The 17,729-nt window shown below is 36.0% G+C and overlaps 3 protein-coding genes across 7 annotated transcripts in view; 1 reads left to right on the forward strand and 2 right to left on the reverse strand.

Moving 5' to 3' along the window:
- Window positions 1-17,729, forward strand: part of LOC127843628 (paraplegin-like) — a 298,425-nt gene that overhangs the window by 64,661 nt on the left and 216,035 nt on the right. The gene's annotated exons all lie outside the window — the stretch shown is intronic.
- LOC127843626 (5-oxoprolinase-like) overlaps window positions 1,496-17,729 on the reverse strand; it is a 298,491-nt gene continuing 282,257 nt past the window's right edge. The window contains exon 35 of one of the 4 annotated variants that reach the window (XR_008032247.1): window positions 1,496-1,633. The gene's annotated coding sequence lies outside the window, so the exon portion shown is untranslated. Of the gene's footprint in view, window positions 1,634-1,715; window positions 2,308-17,729 lie in introns of those variants that run through there. The other 3 variants (XR_008032245.1, XR_008032246.1, XR_008032248.1) reach the window with 3 other exon arrangements.
- Window positions 2,528-17,729, reverse strand: part of LOC127843627 (5-oxoprolinase-like) — a 32,983-nt gene continuing 17,781 nt past the window's right edge. Inside the window, 10 exon segments of the mRNA XM_052373321.1 lie at window positions 2,528-2,888; window positions 3,291-3,388; window positions 3,976-4,136; window positions 5,340-5,422; window positions 6,292-6,366; window positions 6,661-6,810; window positions 12,070-12,204; window positions 15,138-15,284; window positions 16,052-16,236; window positions 16,828-17,002. Coding sequence (XP_052229281.1) covers window positions 2,673-2,888; window positions 3,291-3,388; window positions 3,976-4,136; window positions 5,340-5,422; window positions 6,292-6,366; window positions 6,661-6,810; window positions 12,070-12,204; window positions 15,138-15,284; window positions 16,052-16,236; window positions 16,828-17,002 — 1,425 coding nt within the window. The 3' untranslated portion in view covers window positions 2,528-2,672.

Genomic DNA, 17,729 nt, shown 5'->3' on the forward strand with positions numbered 1-17,729 from the left:
TTACCAAGAACAAGAGCTGATAATAATGGGATATGATAATCTGTAAGAAAAAATCCTGCCGCTCTCCCCTCATACACCACGTGGACGACTAGAATCGCCATGACTTGATCAAGATGCTTAGTGCTTAATTTACAGAACAAGCCCAATGACTCAATATTCATCCATTCAGATAGGGATATATCACATCTTTCCATCTCAAAATCAATATGCGCTCAGTTTCAGTTGGCTGAACTGAACATTGGCTGAGGTTTTCTCCAATTTGATGGTAACGCTCCACAAGCTGAGATCTTTCTCAAAACCAGTCACAGTCTGTAAATGGCAGTTGTTGCATACTATTCTATGCACTATGTTTATCAGGTCATCTGCTTCCAGGGTTCATTTAACTTTCTTGTAAGTCCATCTTGTGGGTGAGGAGGTAGTTGGCAGAAATGCTTGACGGTTGCTTCCTTTTCAATGCGGCTTAAAAGTTTTACTAATATTTCTGCGTACATCCTCTATGCAGTGTCAGGCATGGGTGGTGGTAGAATGCAAGCGGCAGGTGTATAATTTGGGCTGGTAAATGGGGTTATGACTAGCAGGTGTTTCTCGTTTTGCCTCGCTTCTATCTTTTTCTGGAATTGTCTGTCTAATTCTCTAGCAAATATAAAGCGCTGTATCAACATGCATGGTTCTACTGTAGCACATTGTTGTTGGGGCAGTAGCAGATGAATAGCTTTATTATACTTTTTTTGGTGGTGATCTTGGTGATGATATACGATGCCTGCTCCATGTCGTTATTTTTATACTTGCTTTCGGGTTGTTTCTGACCAGTGTCATTACTCCTCACTTCTGCCTTCCGTGATAATCGCTTCTAAAAACTTAATTACTCAAATGTTGATGTCCCCACTGTATTAATGCAGAACATTCTCTTATCCGGTCGTCCGTTTTCCTACTATTTCTGGATCCCAGTGCACGATGTTGGTAGTTGTTCCTCTTTTTGTATGGTTGTTGCAGGTTTATACCAATAGCTCTCATGCTCCATAACCTAGCGCACACAATTCCTTTCCTGGTACATGTATTTCCACAAGAATGATAGTGTCGATAACTCAATCATTGGAGTGTTGCATCCTCATTATGGGCATTTAGGCCAATTTCATCCGTCTTTAGCACCGATTTATTTTTCGATTTTTTCTTGTAGTAAATTTTCCGGCCTAGTCTTTTGGGCGTCTCCTGTCATTGGTTGTTTTGTCTGAGTGATTCTGCTAATACCTCTGAACCTCGAGGATTAGTGGCCGACATTCATCTGCACTTCAACAAGTCCAGCTTGGGAAGCCCTTTCAGGAGTTTACATTTCGCCGGCATAGCTCTTCAGGTCAGAGGCATTCAAACCAACACATCACGTTAAGGAATCAGCCATTAGAGGAATGATAATTTAAATTTTTTCAAACAGTTCAAAACTTTGACAGCTAAAAGCATCAGCTCAACGTCTGATATAAAAAAGAAAACAATGCAAAGGAATTTTTCTTTAGTTTTATTCTGTTAATTTATTCCTTCACACTTATATAAAAAACATGTATCATGATAGGATAAAGCACATACAAACTTTGAAAAGGACTAGCAGAAGTATGGGACTTACACATGATATGCTAATAACCTGAACAATGGCCTGAAAGCTATCAATGGGACTTAGACAAGATATGCTAATAACCTGAACAATGGCCTGAAAGCTATCAATGGGACTTAGACAAGATATGCTAATAACCTGAACAATGGCCTGAAAGCTATCAATGGGACTTAGACAAGATATGCTAATAACCTGAACAATGCCCGGGAAGCTAACAAGAAATGTTGAAATAAATATCTAAGATAGTATGCCTTAAACAGGTACAAAAGGAACATTGTGATCTTTGACATATCTCAGACTCAATACACTATATACAATACATGTTATTAGCATTGCAAAAAGTGAATTCATGCCAAGCAAATGAAGAAATGCTACATGAATACAATGTTGACTTATTTTGAAAATTAAAGATCAAGATGTCAAAAACATTTACATAAATTAAATACTGGAGAAGTTGATAGAAAGGTTCATGCAATTATACCCAAAGCTTTATACAGTGCAACCATAAATCAATATAAATGGCTATTAATATCAAGACGATAGAATGCTAAATTCTCCATTTATTGAAATAATTGGGCTTATGAATCTTTGTATGCTTATTGAGCATGTAATAATGGTAATTAACAACAAAAGTACACAAATAACAAATAAATTAAAAACCTTTACATTTTTGCATGATAACTTGATCTCTTATAAAAAAAACACTTAATATTATCAACAACATCACACAAAATTCAATATTTGTGCCTTAGACATTGGTTCCAATAATGGTACTATGCAAACTGACTTCATGTTCAGCATCATGACCATTTTTATCCAATATATTAAACTGTTTAAAGCAAACGATTTTTTGAACAAGGATATGAAAACTGAATACATTAGCAAAATACAAATATGAAAATGTGAATAAAATCTTTTGCACATCAACATTGAACCAATATCTACTCTGACTTGTTCTAAATCAAATGGTGTGTGTATGTTTCGCAGAGTTTATTTACAGGTCCTGCTGCGTCTTCACAACCACCTATATGTGCAGACCCGCCCCTTTGACTTATCATGGGAAACTAAATCATACGGATTCTTGGTTCCGCTGGTATTCAAACACACTTCCAGTTCCAACTTTTGACAGACTGGTTCCCTCAATCTTTGACCTCTTCTGGGCTGGTTCCTCAGAGTCAAGATCAAACTTGTTACCCTGGAGACCAGCGGTGTGGTTGCTAACCAAAACGTCTTCTCCTGGGGTTCCATATCCCCCACCTCCGGGTGTTTGAAGCAGAAAAACATCCTTAAAGAAACACAGACACACAATTTGTAAGCCCTTGCTCCTGGAAACGGAGCTTGCTGCATGTAGTGTTGCCCTAGATTAGCCAGTGCAGTCCGTACATTCTTATCAGGGAGGACACTTTCGGAGTAAATGCTTTTTTTATGTTGAAAAGAGGTCTCTTTTTAGCAAAAATCAAGTAAACACAAAAATAGTTGTCCCTGATTAGCCTGTAAGGACCTCCCATGCTAATTTGGGACGACATTGTACGCACATGCATTAAGCTGACTTTTCACTGAGTGTGGCTCATTTATTCTAATGTTAATCATGAATGTCCAAAATAAAATAGTTTTCCATCAGAATTCTTCCTTTTTTAATGATTTAATTAAATGAAACAAACTTAAACTTGAACAAATAAATACAAACCCCTGCATGGCAATCAACAGACGTCTTTCCTCCCACATTGACGATTCTACCGCCTTCGTAGATCATGAGGTTCAAGCCTTTATTTCCCGGACAACCACCTGCATCACCACAAATACACTTACATGTCCATTCAAATCATTATTTTGCTTGTAAGAAATAAAGTACTAACAATACAATTATGTCACGTTTGTGTGTTTTTATTGTTCACTGATTTCAACAGTTAGTCATTTAATTGATTTCGGTAAGTTAACCACTCAGACATGTTGTCATCTTTTGAACTTGATAATTTGATAAGCATGATGTGTGAAACACTCTGAGTTAAAAAACAAAATTGATTTTTTGTTGTTGACATATGAATATTTTATATTATTGAATACAAACAAATATTTATAAGTGACTTTCTTTTTAAATTGACTTTCAACTATTAAATATATTTGTCATTATTGTTGACTTAAAATAAAATGAAACATGAAAAAACGTTATTTTTCGCACTGGTGATTTCAATCATTAAAACTTAAGGTCAACAATCAGATGACAGCATGTAGCAAATAATAACTTACTCTTGTGTGAGCTAGACTTTAGAAAAATCAGGATTGTTGTGTACCTCGGATAAGTAGGGTTTATCCAAAGATTTGTAGATCTGGATTACAACTTTCCTGTCTCTTGACAGAAGACCTGCACTCACCATGTAGACCATACGGTGGGAACACCCTGCGTTCGGTGAGCACAGACAGTGTGAGAGACTTCCTCCACAGGTATTCTCTGATCACACCATCCCCGCCCCGATGTTGGCCCCGCCCCCCTGTGTCTGGCTGGAGATGGAACTTCCTCAGCACCACTGGGTACCTAGTGTAGTGCAAACCTATTTATTAAAGCTCAATTGCATCCAAAGCCTAAGACTTATTAAAACGCTCTCGAGTCCGTTCCCTGGTTAGAACCAGAACTCTGTGCCTTTTACGGAGATCAATAGAATCTCCCATGCTTGGTGTCAATCTCGCGACCTCCTTGTTGCTGTGTGAAGGCCATATCCACTATGCTACCTGACCACTGGGTAATCTTCCAATAAAAGAAATTCTCTTTATGAAGAAATGAACTATTCTGCAAATGTCAATAATAATTTAATTAATTTACAACATTATCTATCCAATCATCGCTTGTTGGTATGAAGTGTTTAGAGGTTGAATTATTTTGTACAAAAGAAAATGACATTGTGAATTATGTTTGTGATTTAAATACAAGCATTTGTTTGTGATTCTCGATGAATGGACATTTATCCTGTAAAAACAGCTAAGAAGTTTAAATATTTTATTGATAATCCTGGATCTGTCTATTAAAAGCTTGGGCAAGATTATGGTTGTTGCATTATGTATACTCCTTCAGAACGCATAAGCTGCAAACAAAACAAAGCAACAATTAATTGATCAACCAAGTGGCATTATTACTAAAAATTTAGTTTGTGTTACAGCTGAAAATACTTTGATATAGGACATTTATGTATATACATCATGCTATACAGTGCATAATCCTACAATAATTTTAAAACAAAAAAGGAAAATAATGCAACTAGTTTACACACTATACAAAAAAAGTTTTTCCTTAGCAATTTTAAAGAACAGCTATTAATGCCATTAACTGAAATCTACTCTACCTGAATCAAAGTTAATAAGGATTTTTGTAAAAACATTTTCCAGATCTTCTAAGCTTAAGTACTGGTCAGGCTGTATTATGAACTAAATGATATAATACCTGGCTTTATAGTTCAGTGTAAAACCAACCAAGAGAGCCAGACTCAAATATTATCCATGCAGTACCCCTCAAACTCTTTCAAGATTCATTTATTGAATGAAATGCCCTTGAAATCTGCATATCTGTACCTTCGTTCAAGTATTTCTGGATCTGTTATCCGTACCTTCGTTCCAGTATTTCTAGATCTGTCTTCCCTACCTTCGTTCCAGTATTTCTGGATCTGTTATCCCTACCTTCGTTCCAGTATTTCTGGATCTGTTATCCCTACCTTCGTTCCAGTATTTCTGGATCTGTTATCCCTACCTTCGTTCCAGTATTTCTGGATCTGTTATCCTGGTATTAGTCATGTGGGTATGGACACCACTTCTACCATCCCAGCTTGGACCCTGAACAAAAATAGCCAAGCAAAGGCAATCCAAAGAACCAGTAAAGAACAAACTTATAGGAATTCTTAGCATTTACTTTATGCTTTTAACGGTACTGGTAAACGTATATAACTTTAAATAATACATAGAAAAGAAAGATAAACAAAACATTTTTGGTATGTGAGATTAACATCACCACACAAAGTCAGCCGATGGCAAATTCAAGGGCACATAAGACAGGAATAAGAGGGAACACTGTGTGTCTTCCCTATCTTGCATGCACTTAATCATCAACATGTCATTACGCCCATAGGTTAGAGAAAATAAGTCAGTAATAAGTAATAACTGCAGATCTACGCTTTATCGTGAAGGGCTTTTTGAAGTTTTAATTTAATTGCTTGAAAAATGCAGAAGTAATTCCCTCAAAAAATTAATTCATTGTATGTGGACAGATAGAACACTGACTGACTGACACAAATAACATCACCAAATCACATTTTCAATTTATAATTTCACCCTACCGGTCATGTTTAGGGATGGTTTATGAAAAAGTAAGAAAGCTTAGTTGGTGCTTGATTTTACTGGATAAGTGTCAGAATTGTTGCTATGAACAGACTAAATATTGAACTTTAATGGTTAAGATTTATGTGCTTCGCTCTGGGGAAATTGGGCTAAATACATGTGCAGTCCGCCCAGGCTAATTAGGGACAACTCTTTCTACCTCAACTGGGTTTTAATTGAAAAGAGACGTCCTTTAAATGGAAAGTTCCATAAATAGTGCAAGCTTCTTCTGTCATTGGCCTGTGCAGATTGCAACCCTTTACGCACATGCATAAGTCCCCATTTACCCAGAACGTGACTCAATGTTATAGACTCTTGTAATGTCTTACAGCGCCTGCTCCTCCAGCCACAGTTTCATAGTGTCCAAACTCGGAGTCGCCAAATGTAATGTTGTTCATACAACCCTGCAACAAAAATCTGATTTCCAGTTAAACAATTTAAAACCCAAAAGATTTTTCTTTGTAAGAAATGCATTTACATGCATCATTTATATAAATGAATGAAAGATAATCCAAACACTTATGCTGTACGATTTTGAATTCTTCACATATTCACCTTAAATAAATTGATAATTAACAATTACATTTTTAAATTGTCTCACGATTTGCACCAGATGATTAACTGTTATCAAAAACATACTTTCAAAAAAAAGAAGCAGTACTTATTCTGCAAAAAATTAATACAAATGCATACAGTACCTGTGACGCTGCACAGACATCAAACGCTTTCAAGATGACATCCACGATCCTCTGTGAGGTGAGCACGTTACCCCCGACAACAGCTGCATTCTCGGAGGGGTCAAGCATACTGCCTGCTGGGATGATCACTGTAACTGGCTTGAGACATCCCTAAATAGCAAAGATACTCAGTGAAACTTAGTAGCAAAAAAGGAGACTTTGAACTTTAACTTAACATAAGTGAATGCTGAATCAGTGAATGATGACTCTGGTCAATATCTCATTCTTATGATGACTCTAGTCAATATCTCATTCTTATGATGACTCTGGTCAATATCTCATTCTTATGATGACTCTGGTCAATATCTCGTTCTTATGATGACTCTAGTCAATATCTCATTCTTATGATGACTCTAGTCAATATCTCATTCTTATGATGACTCTAGTCAATATCTCATTCTTATGATGACTCTGGTCAATATCTCATTCTTATGATGACTCTAGTCAATATCTCATTCTTATGATGACTCTGGTCAATATCTCATTCTTATGATGACTCTGGTCAATATCTCATTCTTATGATGACTCTGGTCAATATCTCATTCTTATGATGACTGGTCAATATCTCATTCTTATGATGACTCTGGTCAATATCTAATTCTTATGATGACTCTGGTCAATACCTCATTCTTATGATGACTCTGGTCAATATCTCATTCTTATGATGACTCTGGTCAATATCTCATTCTTATGATGACTCTGGTCAATATCTCATTCTTATTACGACTCTGGTCAATATCTCATTCTTATGATTACTCTGGTCAATATCTCATTCTTATGATGACTCTGGTCAATATCTCATTCTTATGATGACCATGGTCAATATCTCATTCTTATGATGACTCTGGTCAATATCTCATTCTTATGATGACTCTGGTCAATATCTCATTCTTATGATGACTCTGGTCAATATCTCATTCTTATGATGACTCTGGTCAATATCTCATTCTTATGATGACTCTGGTCAATATCTCATTCTTATGATGACTTCCTCTGAGAAAACCAGGCTAATCAGGCAGAGAACTTTCTGCCATAACCAAACCTTCCTTTAAAGGAAAAAATCTTCAAAATAAGAGAGTGTCGTCCCTCATTAGCCGTGTGCATTAAGCCCAGTTTTCCTAGAATGAGGCTTATTTACAAATGCAAAGGTAGACATCAGCCCCTTTTAAAAGGTCATAAGCCCTGTCAAAAAAAGACATTAGAACCTTCCTGCTATATTCACATGCTTGAGATAGAAATGATTCAAGATTCAGTGAATAGATTTGAAGGCAACTGCGTAATTTTCATTAATGTAAAAGATCATTCTTGAATTTATTATAACTGTGAGGGCCAGATTCATGAAACAGTTTACGATTTTACAACTGTAAAACATCATTTTGCTTTTCTTTTTTTTTCTTCACATATTTCCTATTGCCATGGTATTTTTTTTATAAAATCACAGCTCAACAACAATTTACCAATATTAATACTTTTCAGTAATCCCAAGTTGCCAACCTCATGTTTTTGTTTCCATTTTTTTATATCTATTTTATTACAAAGTTCACTTTAATAAACATAAATATTTACAAAGCAAGACTTATTTGGTTTATATTTATACATAAATGCAGTAAATACGTATTTATGATAGTAAATGAGGTGTAACAAATGGAACAAGAAACCGTCGGAGACGGGTGATGCTCCCTAAAGGTTTTTTTTGTCACAATATTGCACTTTATTATATACCTGCTTAATGCTTTTTACAAAATACAGGTTGTATCAATCGTTGAAATAAAAAATCCCGTATAACGCTACTCGCTGTTTCCAATTCCGTATTACCATACTAGCCGGACAACTTCGACCCATTTAATGACGTCACATTACGCGCACCGAAAATAGGAATATTTTATATTGCGAAATATATTACGTAGAATATATCGTGTGACGTCATTTTTGTGACAAAACACGATGGTTTTATCTAAACTCTGGAATTTAAAGGGATCTTTTCACAGTTTGGTAAATTGACAAAATTGAAAAAAGTTGTTTCAGATTCGCAAATTTTCGTTTTAGTTATGATATTTGTGAGGAAACAGTATAACTGAACATTTACCATAGTCCGATATAGCCATTATATGTATCTTTTGACAATTTGAAAACCTAAAAATTATAAAGCGTTGCAACGCGAAACGATTGAATAATTTGGAGAGTTCTGTTGTTGTCGTTTAAATTTAGGAAACTACGAAGATTGCTTATATAAGGTATAAAATACTTAAAGTGTGGATACCCGGCGGAATAGCCGAGAGGGCTAATGTGTTTTTACTTCAGACTAACTCCAGGACTCCGGAGGTCACTGGTTCGAGCCCTGGTACCGGCTACTTTTTTTTCCTTTTTTTAATTGTATTCTTGATTTTTTACTGGAGCTTTTAAGATCCAATGTTTACATTTATCAATATAAAGCATTTAATGACAAACTTCAAAATATGCCAAAATCTGTGAAAAGGCCCCTTTAATAACATGACGGACGTTGTGTTTTTTTACAGTTAACTATTTGTTAAAAACATAGAATGAATTCAAAACGTATTTTGGAGTGTGTGTTTATAATGCATAAATTTATATTTCGATAGAAATACAATAAAATAGTGTGGTTTAAAACTAAGTTTCGATAAAGACATGGAAGAAATAGAAGTGGAAGTGCATATCGTTTCAACGTTTTTGTTATAAACATCGGATTAAAATTTAAAGTTGTCAACTTAATTGTTATAAACATTGGATTAATGATGGCATTAAGGTAAGCGTGTCGGAAACCTTTGTTTTCCCGGTTTGAATGTTTACACGTTAATTTGCATAAACTGTATTCATACGCGTCTTAAATAAACTATGGCGTACCGTTTTAGCCATTGTTTTGTCAGTTTTGTTAAAGTAAAAAATACAACTGTTTACTGTTTTCGTTAGTTGTTGTATATAATAAAAGGAATATTACGCTAGTCAATTGTTCCAAGAGTTTGTATCACTCTCGTGGCTTGTGCTATTTCGCATCACACTCCAGGCTCCGCCTCTCGTGTGATACGTCATCACACAAGCCACTCGAGTGATACAAACTCTTGGAACAATTGACTAGCGTAATATTCCGTATATATATATTCAGATAAAAGGAAACGTCTTGAGGGCACAGTAGTTGGGGGGACAAGAATTTCTTTATAGAAAATTTCAAAGGGCCATAAATCTGTGAAAAATCATCCGACCAGAACCCGCTGATAATATGCACATCTTCTGTTGGTAGTGAAGCTTCCCATAAAGTTTCATTGAATTACGGTCATTAGTTGCTGAGAAATAGCCCGGACAAGAATTGCACTATATGTACAGTTAATGGAAAATTTCAAAGGGCCATAACTCTGTGAAAAATCATCTGACCAGAACCCGCTGATAATATGCACATCTTCTGTTGGTAGTGAAGCTTCCCATAAAGTTTCATTGAATTCTGGTCATTAATTGCTGAGAAATAGCCCTGACAAAAATTGTGCACAGGCAGACGGACGAAGCAGCGACTATTTGATCCCGCCAAAATGTTTGGGGGGAGCATAATATAGAAAACATAAACACAAGTCTCTACAAGTAGTCATTAGTGATTTTTATAAAATAATATGTAAACAAGGGACAAAATTGTCACAAAACCAGGTTTTCATTGCGAAAAAAAATCTGATAAAAGGTGACAACTCAAACTGAACTTTTGAAATGAACAAACAAAATTAACCCCCTTTGTAAGTTTGTTTCAAAATAAATCTTTTTTCAGTCGTGGCGACCTTGACATTGGAGATATTGACGTGATTCTTTCATGCGACATACCGACCCATGATGGTGAACAAATGTGCCAAATGATTTTAAAATCTCACAATGAATGACATAGTTATGGCCCGGACAAGCTCATTTATGGCCATTTTTGACCTTTGAACTCAAAGTGTGACCTTTGACCTTGGAGATATCGACGTAATTCTTTCGCACGACACACCGTCTAATGATGGTGAACAAATGAAAAAAAATTCTGATAAAGGGAGACAACTCAAACTGAACTTTTGAAATGAACAACCAAAATTAACCCCCTTTGTAAGTTTGTTTCAAAATAAATCTATTTTTAGTCGTGGCGACCTTGACATTGGAGATATTGACATGATTCTGTCATGCGACACACCGACCCATGATGGTGAACAAATGTGCCAAATGATTTTAAAATCTCGCAATGAATGACATAGTTATGGCCCGGACAAAAAAATTAGCTCATTTATGGCCATTTTTGACCTTTGAACTCAAAGTGTGACCTTGACCTAGGAGATATCGCCGTAATTCTTTCGCGCGACACACCGTCTAATGATGGTGAACAAATGTGCCAAATGATTTTAAAATCTCACAATGAGCGACAAAGTTATGGCCCGGACAAGCTTGTTCCGCCTGCCAGCCCACCAGCAGGCTGCCAAGCCCGCCCGCCGACATTCGCCAATCTAATAACCAGTTTTTTTCTTCGGAAAACCTGGTTAAAAAATAAGAGCATCAGGAAAATACAAAGTTTGAGCATGAAATGTTATACGATGCATCCTTGATTGCAAAAAAATTAATAATATTTTAGTTTCACAGCCCAATTTAAAGTTTCATATTCAATTATCATGGCATGAACAATTGCAACAATTAATATGCCATAACCAGGCTTATCATTTGTAAACAAAAGTATTTGGGCCCCAAGTAATTAATATTGTTTAGTTTATATTGCTTTCCTGATATTCCTTATATGGCACCGATATTCACAATTATATAGTTTCAATCTAGAATAGTTCTTCAATGTGGCATATTTAAGTATATTTTGTTGATGGAAGCCCAGATCAACTCATATCGTACCAAACAATAGTTAAACATGGTACCTACTAAAATAGTGAGTATTTCTCACAGAAACCTTTGAATTTAAAATTGTCTGTATAATGTAAAGACATTGGAAATTCTGACTTAAGAAATAAATGGACTTGTCCAAACTTGATATTTTAATGTCAGCTAATGTATTTATTAACAACAATATTATATTAAAATTAATTTGTCTAAAATAATTATAATAGCAAACAAGAGCTGTGTGTGTGAAACACAATGCCTCCTCCATATATAATTTGACCTTTGACCTTGAAGGATGACCTTGACCTTTCACCACTCAAAATGTGCACCTCTATGAGATACACATGCATGCCAAATATCAAGTTGCTATCTTCAATATCGCAAAAGTTATGACCAAGGTTAAAGTTTTGGGACAGAATGACAGACAGACAGACAGGCCAAAAACAATATATCCCCTATCATTTGATCCGGGGGCATAAACAATTATTTAAAAATACAAGTTTGCCTAGGTAAAATAAAACCTGCCTGGTTTAACGGGACATCATGTCCCACCATACATCTTAGGCAGTAGATAAGTGCAGAGAGGGTTACTGCCCTTGGTGCATTCAGGTTTCCATACACTTCATATGATGAACCTGAGAAATCACACACTGCTGTGCCCTGGAACAGATGCAATTTTTTTTTACACAAAAGTAATTTATACATCCGTTCAGCTATGACAGCTAAGTTTAAGGGCAAGTAACTCATGGTTCATAGGATCACAGGGCATGAAAAGTGTCTAGTATATCAACACTTCACGAGGATGGTAAATTGAACATGACAATTGTGGAAGTAGTTCCCTCCACATTCTTATTTGGACAAACTAACACAGACTCTATTACCTCCTCTATGCTGTAATATAAGTAGCACAAGCTCTGTTGCTTTTATAAATTCTGCCATGCTCTGTGAAAATAGGGAAAACAGTGATATTATTACAGTGGAAACCCTCTAAACCGGATCCTCTCTATACCGGATTCCTCTCTAAACCGGACAAATTGTCTGGTCCCATTATTTTCCCTATAAAACCATGCGTAAAATATCTCCTCAAGACCGGAATCCCCTCAATTCCGAATATCGGTCATTGTTTGGATCAAAATTGGGTCATTCCATACGTAATTGTACCCCTCTAAACCGCTCAGGGCCGGTTTATCGCACCTCAGACCTAGTGTTGAAAAGTTGCGAATAGCGGATTAAAGACGCGTTAAATTATTAAAGGCGGTCGAAAATTTGTAAACTGTAAAAATCGAAACCAATTTAAAGATACTTGTCTTGTGATGTACATATCGTTCAATAGAGGTGATAATACTGATTATAATTACTGATAACAAACATAGAGTTCTTAAGTGTGTTTTGTTGTTGATGTAGGAAGCCGTGTTAAATTTTAATAATCTTAATGCTTTATATTTTACGTAGTTTATTACAAATGCTAATTTAGTGTCATATAAAATGGTGATTTGCAGAGTTCTTGAAGCAGTTGCATTTAGATATTCATTTAGATTTTCATATTGGTAATTAAGATAACTAAGACTAAAAATGTCCGAACGTCCTTCTAAGCGAAGGCGCGTGGAATTGTCTCTAGAAGACAAAATCAAATTGATTAAAGAGTCAGAGATGTTCCCTAAACTTACACTCAAGATACTGTCAGAGAAAGATGGGGTAGGAAAGTCAACGATTGGGGATATCGTGCGAAAAAAGTCTGCGTACATATCTCATTGGGAAAACAACTCTTCACCAAACAAAAGTTGGTTTAACAATGAAATGAAATATAGAAACATCAACAAACTTGTATAGGACTGGTTCTGTATTGTAAGGGCTAAGTCATTGCTGATCTCTGGTCCGATCATACAGGAAAATGCACGGAGCTTTGCTAAGGAACTAGGAATTAGTGAGTTTAAAGCGTCTTATTGGTGGCTGTGTCGTTTGAAGATGTTTTTCGGTGTAAAAAGGAACTAAATTCACCTAAAAAATGCATACACGTGTGAAATTGTTTGTTGTCAGGGTGCACTGTTTGTTGTGAATGATATTGCTTTCGAATCAATCGATTAAGTGACATATGTTGTTCTTATGTGATGCAGTTTAAATAAATGTTATATGTAAATAAACTATTAAATTTTGCTGAAAGTGTTTTTTTCAACATCAGCTATGTAATTGAGCTTCTGAAAGTAAAATAGCCCCTCTACACCGGAATCCTCTCTAAACCGGAATTTCCTCTTAGTCCTGGGGATGTCTGGTTTAGAGGGGTTCCAATGTACAACTGTTGTTGGATAACTTTGCCACACTCTTTCATGTGTACATTTGTTAATGTTTTTTTCCATAATATATAATTTAAAAACAAGATGAGTTTAGACTAAATCTAATGCTCAAAGGGTCCATCAATAAAACGACTAAATTTAAATAAGTTTTTCATGGATTTCCGTTTAATCAGATTGTAAATGCAAAGTTTCAATTTAAAGATGAATATGTCCTCTTTCAAAACATGGAATAACAAGGGACAAAATTGTCACAAAACCAGGTTTTCAATGTGAAAAAAAAAGTTCAGTTCAGTTTTAGTTGTCTCCCTTTATCTGATAATTGTTTATAATTAACCCCATTTGTATCAAAATAAGTATATTTTTAGTCGTGGTGACCTTGACCTTGGAATTATTGACATAATTCTTTCGTGCCACACACCGTCCCATGATGGTTAACAAATGTGCCAAATGATTTTAAAATCTCACAATGAATGACATAGATATGGCCCGAACAAGCTCATTTATGGCCATTTTTGACCTTTGAACTCAATGTGTGACCTTGACCTTGGAGAAATCAACGTAATTCTTTAGTGCGGCACACCGTCTAATGATGGTGAACAAATGTGTCAAATGATTTTAAAATCTGACAATGAACGACAAAGAAATGGCCCGGACAAGCTCATTTATAGCCATTTTTTACCTTTGAACTCAAATTGTGACCTTGACCTTGGAGATATACACATAATTCTTTCGCGCGACACACCGTCTAATGATGGTGAAAAAATGTGCCAAATTATTTTAAAATCTCACACTGAACGACAAAGTTATGGCCCGGACAAGCTTGTTCCGCCCGCCAGCCCGCCCGCCAACATTCGCCAATCTAATAACCAGTTTTTTCCTTCGGAAAACCTGGTTAAAAAAGTATGGCATGTTACTTACATTAAAATCCCATTAGGTTAAATGAAACCAATCTAAGAAAACAGGGTTTGGCAGACAAAAGCCCAGTAGCTCAATAAACGCACCCTAAATGTTTATCTTTTAACATAATGCTCAACGAAATGCATCAAAATGTTGCAGACACACAGGATACAGGAAATAGCCACAAAGGCTTTGTTGCATTTACTTAATGGATTTTACACCAATGGAGAAAAGGACCTATTTTGAAATAAGAACTATTTTTTAATGGACCAGGGAGGGATACACTGATTTAGTGGAATGTAACCAAAAGGATTTTTTTGTTTCACTGACTGATTGTTTGATTCTGTTAAAAGCTTTAAATTGTTCTCATATAAAAACTCAATTTACAAGGCAACTGTTGTTTACCTCCTCTTTATTAATTTCCACCTTGAGAGCAATCCGTGCCCCATTGTCCATAAAGTCTTCAGCATAGAGACATGTAGTTCCACTATGGGCCAGCGTCTTACTGGCTATCTCCCGTAACATGTCACGTACAGCAAGCTCTGCATTGTCCTGTGAATGAATGGAGGTATATGAGTACCACAACAGAACAGAGACATGCAACATCCATACAGGGCTTACTTAGTGGCTATCTCTTGTAGCATTTCCCCATTAGCATGTTCTGCATTGTCCTATGTATACATAGAGATATACAAGGCCCGCAATATACAAGTAAAAACAACACAATAGACAAACAATATAGGAGGGGGTCACTGTCTTGTTGGAAATGATACATTTGCATTTTAGCACGCTCTTTTCTCGTTTTTTCTTGCTAAACAGCTTAGAGCAGGATGTCTTGCTAGAGCTCTGCTAATTAATAACATAATGATTATTAATGAGAACCTGACATGGACCGAGGCCAATCTCATGTTCGCTCGTAAATGTTCTGATATCATCACGGGGAATTTGACCACAAAAAATAAAAATGAGCATTATGTATCTTGTTAAATTAATGTTACCAGACCACATCTTGCTTTGAAATTTTGGCTATTGCAATCACTAATTTCTTATGGGTTACCTTTATTTAACCAAATATTTGTTGATTTTGAGTGTTTATGGATCTCTAATGGGAAGACGTATTCAAAGAAGACAACAGAGAAACTACACTTTCCACCCAAAGTGGATGTTTGTTCAGACAAGACATGCTTTAAACAAAAAATGTTTTAAAAGTAGAAAGTGTCTTCCCTAGTTAGTCTGTGCAGCCTGGGACTACACTTTCTTCACATGCATTAGGCCCAGTTTAAAAAAATAAGGCTCAAATTATGCATATACCAGCTGACCTGAATGTGTGCCATATAGGCCTGTACCACGTCCAGTCCATACTCGTCAATGAGACCCTTAATGAGACGTATGCCTTTCTGATTGGCTGCCACCTGGGCCTTGAGGTCACTGAGGTTGTCATGGAGATTCCTAGTGCCACTACTGCCAGGGTACTTGGCAGGCTCGTGTAATGCTCGTGTTACATCTGATAATGAAATGAGGGTTGCACATGAAACTTGTATCTGGAGATGTAATGGACAATAGGTACAATAGGTTTGCACTAATCCCTTCAAGAAAGTACAACGGCAAGCACACCTTTTCCCATAAAAAACATTATGTCTGAAAAAGTAGAAAAGATTTAACTTAATAAAAAATTTGTTTGAAGTAAGATTGATTTTATTACACATGCTGACTGTTTATTTTTGTCATATAAGGTCTGTAGCTGTTCAGATCAAGTAATTTATGTTAAATGATGTCATGAAAGTAAACAAGACACACTAAGTAAACTTTTATCCAGTTATAATTTGGATCCTGGAGGAAGACTGATACTCAGTAGTAAACATGGCTAAATACCAACCTCTAACTTACTAAATACAGAATAATAAATCTATTTATTGTTAACGCATTTCTGTAATTTTCACATTTTTGTTAGTGGAAAAATTACAAATGTCAGAAATGAAAAAGCCTCAAAGCGTTTTAAGACCTTGATCATATTTCAATTTTATTGTTAACTTTAAACAGACTAAATGTCCTGAGTGTCAATTCAATTCCTACAGCTGCAGTATTATGAGACTACCTTCTTCCTGGAACAATCCTGCCTCCACCAGCTTGAATGACTTGAACACCGCCCCTTCCTCATGCAAGTACCGCGAGTGCGGAGGCATCGAGCCCGGAGTTATGCCCCCTATGTCAGCATGATGGCCTCGACTGGCCACATAGAACACAGGTCTTGCCTCTCCCGGGTAGAACACCTGAAGAATGTAACTTTTGTTTTCTCAAATGAAATTTGTGAGCCGTTTAACCCATTTATGCCTAGTGGACTCTCCTATCCTTCTAAATTGGACCAATTTATTTCCAAAATTAGGGATGTCTAGTATATTTATTTCTTTATTTAGAATATTTCTTACAGAAATTCCTTTAAGCAAACAGCGTAGACCCAGATGACCTTATCCGGGTCTGTGCTGTTTGCCAAGGCCTGTTTTTTAGTAGCTAGGCATTAATGGGTTAAACACTTTGCCACTCTGATACGCACTTTGATGTGTTTGTAGTCAATTACATAACTATATTAAAGTTTCAAAGGCTTCACCTTTAATTCTTAGGTACTGATAAGAAGCAAACAGGATAAAATCTGGACAAACTGCGAGTTTCTCGCACGCTTTTCTGGTTTTATGCAGGTTGCATATAGCCATTTTCACTTCTATTCTGAGCAGGAAATTAATAAGGAATGGTCTTAACAGTTCAGGCTGGGCAATGTGAAGCTGTGATAGAAACTTAAATATTGGGCATATTTACACTGCTTGTTCTTTCAATAATTTCTGCACAGAGGGCATATGGTGTGTTTTCTTCTGAATATCATGGGCCCACCATACATTTAAGGGGCCAATGACTTGCTGGCAATTGCTAATTTCAATCCAAACAAAGAAAAAACCTATTTATTCCATGTTTTAAAAAAAAATGTTACAGGACACCCTAAAAATA

Source organism: Dreissena polymorpha, chromosome 9 (assembly GCF_020536995.1).
Source record: "Dreissena polymorpha isolate Duluth1 chromosome 9, UMN_Dpol_1.0, whole genome shotgun sequence".
NCBI classification, from domain to species: Eukaryota; Metazoa; Mollusca; class Bivalvia; order Myida; family Dreissenidae; genus Dreissena; species Dreissena polymorpha.